This window comes from Nerophis lumbriciformis, linkage group LG25 (assembly GCF_033978685.3).
Source record: "Nerophis lumbriciformis linkage group LG25, RoL_Nlum_v2.1, whole genome shotgun sequence".
NCBI classification, from domain to species: Eukaryota; Metazoa; Chordata; class Actinopteri; order Syngnathiformes; family Syngnathidae; genus Nerophis; species Nerophis lumbriciformis.
The window spans coordinates 32,331,078-32,341,802 of NC_084572.2; the positions used below are offsets into that span (position 1 = coordinate 32,331,078).

General features: G+C 44.2%; 1 protein-coding gene across 1 annotated transcript in view; it reads left to right on the top strand.

The window, feature by feature from the left end:
- The first annotated feature begins 2,142 nt into the window (after nucleotides 1-2,142).
- tmprss6 (transmembrane serine protease 6) overlaps nucleotides 2,143-10,725 on the top strand; it is a 31,484-nt gene continuing 22,901 nt past the window's right edge. Inside the window, exons 1-7 of the mRNA XM_061984460.1 lie at nucleotides 2,143-2,211; nucleotides 3,575-3,692; nucleotides 3,767-3,909; nucleotides 3,976-4,043; nucleotides 4,121-4,299; nucleotides 9,381-9,488; nucleotides 9,639-9,843. Coding sequence (XP_061840444.1) covers nucleotides 2,143-2,211; nucleotides 3,575-3,692; nucleotides 3,767-3,909; nucleotides 3,976-4,043; nucleotides 4,121-4,299; nucleotides 9,381-9,488; nucleotides 9,639-9,843 — 890 coding nt within the window. The remainder of the gene's footprint in view (nucleotides 2,212-3,574; nucleotides 3,693-3,766; nucleotides 3,910-3,975; nucleotides 4,044-4,120; nucleotides 4,300-9,380; nucleotides 9,489-9,638; nucleotides 9,844-10,725) is intronic.

Here is a 10,725-nt window from a genome sequence, read left to right on the forward strand (position 1 = left end):
GACCTTCCAAATAAATAGAGGAAGCACGCGGGCTGGACTTTTAGAACGTAGTTTGGATCTGTAACTAGAATACAGCTCAAAACACGTGTCTTCTCATGAGCTAAATTGAACTCTGTCTCTGCATGATTCCTTGCTTCTTGTCTAGACCAGTGGTTCTCAACCTTTTTTCAGTGATGTACCCCCTGTCAAAATGTTTTTAATTCAAGTACCCCCTAATCAGAGCAAAGCATTTTTGGTTGAAAAAAAGAGATAAAGAAGTAAAATACAGCACTATGTCACCAGTTTCTGATTTATTAAATTGTATAACTGTGCAAAATATTGCTCATTTGTAGTGGTCTTTCTTGAACTATTTGGAAAAAAAGATATAAAAATAATTAAAAACTTGTTGAAAAATAAACAAGTGATTCAATTATAAATAAAGATTTCTACACATAGAAGTAATCGTCAACTTAAAGTGCCCTCTTTGCGGATTGTAATAGAGATCCATCTGGATTCATGAACTTAATTCTAAACATTTCTTCACAAAAAAAGAAATCTTTAACATCAATATTTATGGAACACGTCCACAAAAAATCTAGCTGTCAACACTGAAAATTGCATTGTTGCATTGTAATGAATGGAATAGCCTACTTGATTTGATGTTCAGTTTATGAACTTATGTTCATATTTTGTTGAAGTATTATTCAATAAATATATTTATAAAGGATTTTTGAATTGTTGCTATTTTTAGAATATTTTTAAAAAATCTCACGTACCCCTTGGCATACCTTCAAGTACCCCCAGGGGTACGCGTACCCCCATTTGAGAACCACTGGTCTAGATTATTAGATGTCATCAGTGTTTGAACCTGACAAGGGGAGCCCTAAAAGTAAAAAAATATCAATCAATCAATCAATCAATGTTTATTTATATAGCCCTAAATCACAAGTGTCTCAAAGGGCTGCACAAGCCACAACGACATCCTTGGTACAGAACCCACATAAGAGCAAGGAAAAACTCACCCCAGTGGGACGTCGATGTGAATGACTATGAGAAACCTTGGAGAGGACCGCATATGTGGGTAACCCCCCCCCCCCTCTAGGGAGACCGAATGCAATGGATGTCGAGTGGGTCTAACATAATATTGTGACAGTACAGTCCATAGTGGATCCAGCATAACAGTAAGAGTCCAGTCCACAGTGGGGTCAGCAGGAAACCATCCCGAGCGGAGACGGGTCAGCAGCGCAAAGATGTTCCCAACCGATATACAGGCGAGCGGTCCACCCCGGGTCCCGACCCCGGACAGCCAGCACCCCATCTATGGCCACCGGACCTGAGTGTCTCCCCTTCCACAAGGGTTAGGGGGGAGCAGAGGAGAAAAGAAAACAAACGGCAGATCAACTGGTCTAAAAAAAAAAAAGAGGGGGCTATTCAAAAGCTAGAGTATACAAATGAGTTTTGAGATGGGACTTAAATGTTTCTACTGAGGTAGCATCTCTAACTGTTACCGGGAGGGCATTCCATAGTACATATATTGTATTTGTTTTTGAAAATTTAAAATACAGTTTTCAGTGCGTGGCCCTCAGTGGAAAAAGTTTGGACACCCCTGCTTTATACGTTTAAGAAACCGATATGTATCACTACTATGAATGGCAGCCATTCTATTATCGTTATTTACCTCAACGCTCGGATTTAAAGGAGACCTATTGTGCTTGTGGTTACAATGTTGCTGTCCTGTCCAAGCCTCAAGGGCAAAGGATATTGTCTGCTATACGGATGTACTTTACAAAAGAGAAGTGTGGGATACTTCTGTTGCATTATTTGTGTTTAGAATTCATATCCGTACTGCAATGGTTGATGCTGCAAATGAACAATAAACTGTTTTTCCACCCACATCTGGCGTCCCTTGTTGTCGTGGAAAAAAACGAGGCACAAACATCCGAGCCCTGCTTCGTTGCCATCGGGGAGCGTCGACACCTGCGGGAGTGTCGCTGTTGCCAGGCGTCAGCGTCGGCCAGCGGACTCAGCTCTCGGCTGGGAGAACACCGCTACAACACGTAATTATAACTAAGGTCTCGACATTAAACGCTAAAATACTCGCTCGTTTTCACATTTTGCACCCCGTGATGGCCTCTGGGGGAAGACGGGATGTAGACTGACGCCATGGTGCTCGGCGTCGGCAGGTGTGAGAAGCTGACCCAGGAGGTCAGCCAGTCTCCTCTGAAATATGAGGTAAGTACTGGGGATGTGCCGATCGATCGGGCATTGATCAGTATCAGACGATTTTCGTGAAAAAGTACTCGCACGCCATTGCCGATGAATGCTTTTTAATGCCGATCACAAACGTTAATCCCCTCTGGCTGACTGCATTTATTACAGATGTCCGATAATGGCTGTTTTGCCGATATCCGATATTCCAATATTGTCCAACTCTTAATTACCGATTCCGATATCAACCGATACCGATATATACAGTCGTGGAATTAACACATTATTATGCCTAATTTTGTTGTGATGCCCCGCTGGATGCATTAAACAATGTAACAAGGTTTTCCAAAATAAATCAACTCAAGTTATGGAAAAAAAATGCCAACATGGCACTGCCATATTTATTATTGAAGTCACAAAGTGCATTATTTTTTTTAACATGCCTCAAAACAGCAGCTTGGAATTTGGGACATGCTCTCCCTGAGAGAGCATGAGGAGGTTGAGGTGGGTGGGGGGGTTAGGGGGTAGCGGGGGGTGTATATTGTAGCGTACCGGAAGAGGTAGTGCTGCAAGGGGTTCTGGGTATTTGTTCTGTTGTGTTTATGTTGTGTTACGGTGCGGATGTTCTCCCGAAATGTGTTTGTCATTCTTGTTCGGTGTGGGTTCACAATGTGGCGCATATTTGTAACAGTGTTAAAGTTGTTTATACGGCCACCCTCAGTGTGACCTGTATGGCTGTTGACCAAGTATGCAGTTGCATTCACTTGTGTGTGCGAAAAGTCGTAGATATTACGTGACTGGGCTGGCACGCAAAGGCAGTGCCTTGAAGGTTTATTGGCGCTCTGTACTTCTCCCTACGTCCGTTTTAAAAAGTCATACATTTTACTTTTTGAAACCGATACCGATAATTTTGAAACCGACACCGATAATTTTTTAAACATTTGAAAGCATTTATCGGCCGATATTATCGGCAGTCCAATATTATCGGACATCCCTAGTATTTATCTTTAGTCCCCCCACTGACAAGTGGCTAGCAACCAATTGTGTATCTCTATTAGGGCTTTGAGTCTTTGGGCACCACTTCATTCGATTCAATTCGAATTCGATTCAAAATGGTTCTCAATTCAAAATCAATACTTTTTGTAATAACACTGAATGCCAAATCCATGATTAACTATATTCCTCCATAAAATAAAGAAACAGCTCTGATCAATTCCTATATTACAAAACCCAAAGGCAGCTTAGTTAGCTGTCAGTGTGGAGTGTTGTTTGGTGGAAATGGAACCTAGGACCCTTCTGTCCTTTGAGCTGCATTTGAAGGACTCTTCGAAAGTTGGGAGAGACATCAACAACATTTGATCATCCTGAAAGTGTCTTATATCTACAGGACGTGGTGGTTTTACCCATCTGGAAGACACGGCCTTTCAAGTGCGTCGTGTCTTTACTCGTCATCCTTCTCATCCTGGTTTTGGCCGGAGGAATGGCGCTAGCCTGGTATTTCTTGGGTGCGTTCATAGAAAAAAGCGACCGTTGTCTAGCCATCCTGACTGTGGCACTGTTCCTGCTCTCGCGCCAACAGGGTACAGAGTCTGGGTGCTGGAGCCTCGCGTTCTGCAGCGTTACGCAGCCTACTTGACCATCTTGAACAGGAACTTCTCTGATGAGCTGTCCTCTCAGAGCAGTCCTGCTTTTGAAGAGGAGGCCAAGGGTGCCCAGAACATAGTGAGAAAGAGCCAGGTGAATAACTGGATGCAAGACTGGTGATTATTTTTTAAAACTGTCTTTCAGGTAGAGGGGATTCTAAGGAGGTCGGTTCTTTGCCATTACCTGAACAGCACCACCGTGTTTGCCTTTGGGTACCACAACTGTATCTAACCAGAAACCGTCTGTCATATGTGCATAAAGCCATCACTAGTTTTGGTGTTTCGTACAGACAGGGAAGTGTCGTGGCTCATTTTTGGATCCTGATGTCCGTCCCCAGCAGCCATGTTGAAAGGGTCACCTTGGGAAGGGTCACCAGCAGCCTGGAGGAGGGTCTGGTTGTGTTGGAAGACACAAAACCAGACAACTTCAGTGGATACCGCTTCCATATTCCCTCGTTGTCTGTTACTGGTGAGTGTGTGTGATGGAAATAGTTAATTCACTCAATAGTGTTTCCCTTTTCAAGGGCAAAGTCCTCCCAGGTTCTTTTGTTCTAACAACTGTCTGAATAACAAAGCAGAAGATTAAAACTGAAGTTTAACAATTTATTCTGCAAATGAAGTCCAAAACTGCCAACTTTTGAAATCAGAAAAACCTAGTAGCCAGGGTCCAAGGGCCGCAGGCCCCGGTAGGTCCAGGACAAATGGGTTGTACTTGTATAGCGCTTTTCTACCTTCAAGGTACTCAAAGTGCTTTGACACTACTTCCACATTTACCCATTCACACACACATTCACACACTGATGGAGGGAGCTGCCATGCAAGGCGCTAACCAGCACCCATCAGGAGCAAGGGTGAAGTGTCTTGCTCAGGACACAACGGACATGACGAGGTTGGTACTAGGTGGGGATTGAACCAGGGACCCTCGGGTCGCGCACGGCCATTCTTCCACTGCGCCACGCCGTCCCAAAGTCCTGGTGGGGGGTTCCTTCGCCCCCCGACGCAAAATGATTATTAGCATTCAGACAGGTTAAAATGTTGCTAAAACCATCACTTTTCTATCAGTCACAGTGACTTTTCAAAACAAAAATATGACAGCAAAAATCATATGGGTTGATTGACATGTTTATTCTGTAAGCTAACTTCAATAGTTTGAAATTATTTTGACAGTTAATGCCAGTTATCCTGTCAACCTTTCACAAGACTTCATTTTGTTAATTGAAAGTATAAACAGTATAAACACTTTTTACAGTAAACAAATGGTAAAACAGTACTAAACAATTCCATAAAAAAAAAAAATTGGTGTCATTATTAACTTTCTGTCCAAGCTTGTATAATCTACTGCCTTGTTCAATTGTAAAAAATATTCTGTGCCTAAAATTCACATTTCTATCACAATTATCATACTGTAAACATGGTAAGCTAACTTCATTAAAATTAATAGTCCTGTCAATAGCATGGAATTACAATTCAAATGTAGTTTTTTTGTAAGCCTTTCAAAAGAATTCAAAATATGAAAAATTAATGAAAATTAATTTAAGCCATCAGACACTTGAAAAGTGGCACATCACATCTCTAATGTAATCATTTTAACTTTTCAACAGAAATAGCACTGCAAAAATATTAAGGACATACTTCTGTATTTTGGTAGTTATGCTGTCAACATTTAACAAGATTTCTTCAACTTGGACTTGAAAGCATAAATAGTATAAACACTTTTAACAGTATAACAGTACTAAACAATTCCAATAGATAACATTGGTGTCATTACCTTTTTGTTTGCTCAATTATTGCCTCGTAAATAAAACTTCGGCATTTATCACATCCAAAGAATCTGTTTGGGCGACGAAAAACGTTGAAAGTTTTTCACTTGTATCGCTAGCAACGGCATTAGACTTGTGTTTTTTTGTCCCAACGTGGTCTTTTACATCGCTAATTCCTCCGTGTCCGATCGAAAAATCTGGTCTGCACAAGGTGCAATTCGCGTAGTTTTCACCCTTTTTGGAACGGAAAATTATTCCCGGATAGGCTTTTGAATATTCTTCACGGAATGACTGCAGTTTTCTTTTCGGTTTAAGACTCGTATGCGATTTTTCTCCGGCTGATTCCATGATCGTTCGCTCGTTTGGAAACAATGGCAACTGGTGCCTCGTGCTTGGCAGCGGTGCTATAAATAGCCTCGCGCATGGCATTCGGAATGGCTCGATAGGAAGTTATGGGAAGCAGTGTCGATTGTCATTGTTGTTACGCGATTTCGTGAATAAAACTTTAAAAAAAAAAAAAAATTTTAATTAATGAAAAACCGTATTTTTTAATCACTGCAACCGTAACCCGGAATAGGTTGATGAAAACCGTACTAATTACGGGAAAACCGGAGTAGTTGGCAGGTATGTGATTTTATTGTACCATATGTCCCGGCAAGAAATCTGCGTTCAAAGAACTCCGGCTTATTAGTGATTCCCAGAGCCCAAAAAAAGTCTGCGGGCTATAGAGCATTTTCTATTCGGGCTCCAGTATTCTGGAATCAATCAATCAATGTTTATTTATATAGCCCTAAATCACAAGTGTCTCAAAGGGCTGCACAAGCCACAACGACATCCTCGGTACAAAGCCCACATAAGGGCAAGGAAAAACTCACCCCAGTGGGACGTCGATGTGAATGACTATGAGAAACCTTGGAGAGGACCGCATATGTGGGTAACCCCCCCCCTCTAGGGGAGACCGAATGCAATGGATGTCGAGTGGGTCTGACATAATATTGTGAGAGTCCAGTCCATAGTGGATCCAACATAATAGTAAGAGTCCAGTCCGTAGTGGGGCCAGCAGGACACCATCCCGAGCGAAGACGGGTCAGCAGCGCAGAAATGTTCCCAGCCAATGCACAGGCGAGCGGTCCACCCCGGGTCCCGACTCTGGACAGCCAGCACTTCATCCATGGCCACCGGACCTGTGCCCCCCCCCTCCACAAGGAAGAGGGGAGCAGAGGAGAAAAGAAAAGAAACGGCAGATCAACTGGTCTAAAGGGGGGTCTAATTAAAGGCTAGAGTATACAAATGAGTTTTAAGATGGGACTTAAATGCTTCTACTGAGGTAGCATCTCTAACTGTTACCGGGAGGGCATTCCATAGTACTGGAGCCCGAATAGAAAACGCTCTATAGCCCGCAGACTTTTTTTGGGCTCTGGGAATCACTAATAAGCCGGAGTTCTTTGAACGCAGATTTCTTGCCGGGACATATGGTACAATGCAATCGACAAGATAGGACGGAGCTAGACCGTGTAGTATTTTATACGTAAGTAGTAAAACCTTAAAGTCACATCTTAAGTGCACAGGAAGCCAGTGCAGGTGAGCCAGTATAGGCGTAATATGATCAAACTTTCTTGTTCTTGTCAAAAGTCTAGCAGCCGCATTTTGTACCAATTGTAGTCTTTTAATGCTAGACATAGGGAGACCCGAAAATAATACGTTACAGTAGTCGAGACGAGACGTAACGAACGCATGAATGCCCTCCCGGTAACAGTTAGACATGCTACCTCAGTAGAAGCATTTAAGTCCCATCTTAAAACTCATTTGTATACTCTAGCCTTTAAATAGACCCCCCTTTTAGACCAGTTGATCTGCTGTTTCTTTTCTGCGATGTCCCCCTATCCTTCGTGGAGGGTGGGGTGAAGTGCTGGCTGTCCAAAGTCAGAACCCGGGGCGGACCGCTCGTCTGTGCATCGGTTGGGGACGTCTCTGAGCTGCTGACCTGTCTCAGCTCGGGGTGGTCTCCTGCTGGCCCTACTATGGACTGGACTCTCACTATTATGTTAGATCCACTATGGACTGGACTCTCACAATATTATGTTAGATCCACTCGACATCCATTGTACCGGTCGTTCAGGGGCGGGGGGTCCCCACATCTGCGGTCCCCTCCAACGTTTCTCATTGTCCCATTGGGTTGAGTTTTTCCTTGCCCTGATGTGGGATCTGAGCCGAGGATGTCGTTGTGGCTTGTGCAGCCCTTTGAGACACTCGTGATTTAGGGCTATATAAACATTGATTGATTGATTAATATATATATATATACATACATATATAAAACCGTTTAACCAAAGAGCTTTGTGCCAGTCCGCCATTTTTATACAGTTGTAGTACGACATTGTTGTCAATAGGGACCTTCTTTTTCTCTATCCTCTTGTTGTGGGGCAGACTGGCTCGTACATGCACATGCATTCTCCGGTGTTGCCATTTCTAATACAAAGTAACGTATAGTTCTAAGATATCTGTCAGTAGACTCCATATGGAAGTGCTTCAAAAACACAACATGGCTGACGAAGTGGAGATGCAGTCAAACGGAACTTTGGAGGAAGACTTCGGCACGTAAACAAGATTGCCCCCAAAACGGCGCATTCTGGAGAGATAGCCAGAAAGAGGCTCGAAGATGATCTGTAAAACTAAATCTATTCACAATTTAGACCAAAGCACCACATGTTTTGTAGACCACAAGTTAAGTTAAAGTTAAAGTACCAATGACTGTCACACACACACTAGGTGTGGTGAAATTTGCCCTCTGCATTTGACCCATCCCCTTGTTCACCCCCTGAGAGGTGAGGGGAGCAGTGGGCAGCAGCGGTGCCGCGCCCGGGAATCGTTTTTGGTGATTTAACCCCCAATTCCAACCCTTGATGCTGAGTGCCAAGCAGGAGGGTAATGGGTCCCATTTTTATAGTCTTTGGTATGACTCGGCCGGGATTTGAACTCACAACCTACCGATCTCAGGGCGGACACTGTAACCACTAGGCCACTGAGTAGGTTTACCGGTCGATCTACGTTCCTATCTGTCAGGTTCAAACACTGATGACATCTATTAAACATACAAGAAGCAAGGAATTAAACAGAGACAGAATTACATTTGGCTCAATTGAGGAGAGACGTCTGGACTGTACTCTTTGTACAGTCTCACCACGCTCTGGCGAAAGATTGTACGCCTCCACTTTTATTTGGACTTTCCCTGATTACATGGCAACAGCTGTTTCTAAGGTACGGGGGGTCGTAAACAGCCATTGCCTTTGGTTACAAACAGTTCAAAGAAAAGGTCGTAAAACAGTTCACAGATAAGGTCGTAAAACAGTTCAAAGAAGCGGTGCCTGGAGGGGAGTCTGGTCATGCTTCCTCTTCGAAGAGGAAACAGAACACCTTCATGTTGCTTCCCATCCTACACAGTGGAGTTTTACAAGCCTTCTGCTTGGTAGGATTAAAGACATAAAGACAGCTTTTGTCTGTTCGCCGGGAACTCATGGCAACACAAAGTTTTGTGATAACTTAGATACAATTATTGTGACACTATCCTCACCTATGGTCATGAGCTTTGGGTTGTGACCGAAAGGACAAGATAACGGGTACAAGCGGATGAAATAAGTTTCCTCCGTTGGCTGGCGGAGCTCTTTGTTAGAGATAGGGTGAGAAGCTTGGAGTAGAGCCGCTGCTCAGCCACTTCGAAAGGAGACAGATGAGGTTGTTAGGGCATCTAGTCCGGATGCCCCCCAGACTCCTCCCTGGGTGTGCTGTTTAGGGCATGTCCGCCCAGTAGGAGGCCAAGGGAAAGACCGAGGACATGTTGGGGAGATTATGTCACCCCAACGCCTCGGTATCGCCCAGGAGGAGCTGGACAAAGTGGTTGGTCTGACCCGACCTTGAATAAGTGGAAAAAGATGCATGGATGGATGGACCAATTTAATGTGCTAACATTAGCCAAACGTACCATGCTTCAGGTGTTAAGCGGTCCCATGCAGGTCTTAAATTTAAATTTACATTCTGTTTCTTTTTCAAGACTGTTACCACTATGAAAATGTCGCGTCAGGCAACCCCTTGGCCCTCCGCGGCCCAGACACGCAGCACTCTTCCTGCACGTGGCATCTCCAGGCTTCCCCCGGTTTCCAGCTGGCGCTCCGCGTGGGCTTGCTGGTGGCGGACCACGGGGGCCGGCTGCTGGTGTACGACTCAGTCACGCCCTCCGACGCTCACCTCATTGCCCCGTGAGTGCCTTTTTCCTCCGCACCGATCTCATCCAAGCATGCCTTACCTAGCTACTAGAGATGCGCGGATAGGCAATTATTTCATCTGCAACCGCATCACAAAAGTCGTCAACCATCCGCATCCACCCGAACTAACATTTAATCAAAACCGCACCCGCCCGTTGTTATATATCTAATATAGACGATGCAAGGCATTAGTGAGGTTATAAAGCTTTTGCCTGTTAAAGAAAGGAGACTGATCAAATGCAGCAGAGACATTCAATGCGTGCCAAGCTGTCACGGCCCAGACGCACACCAGTGCGCAATCATCTGGGAGCCGCGCTGAGCGCACCTCCAAGCGCGCTCGCGCCACTCAAACTGCTGCAGGCAGCTGCGTTCACACATGCATCTGTAAGCCTTGTTTTAACATCCTGTGGCACTCTTCTGGGATCACGGCGGACGAAACTGCTCATGCTCAGGGTATTTGTGGAGGTTCAGGGTTTTGCACAAATGTGATGCACCATGTTAGATGTCCCGGTTTTGTGACTGTCGTAGACATAAACAGCGTCGCAGCTCTTGCAAATCACGTAGCCAGCATTACTATCATCCTGATTTACAACCTCATAAAAACGAGTCCACGCTGAACTTTTCTGGCCTTTTTTTCCCCTGGTCTTTAGTATTCCCTTTTTTAGTTTGTCGCATACCACGTTTGCTGCCGGCGTTGCCATCTCTTTTTTTTTTCTTCTTCTGTTGTGGCATATGCTGCAGGTGCCTGCTCGTTTTTCGTATGTGGGTAACAACATTTAACTATGTATATATATTTCCGAATTCGTTTAACTGCCACCCGCCTGAATCTATTTAAAATCAAATTTTTTTTAATTTCAACCGCCCAACCCGACCCGC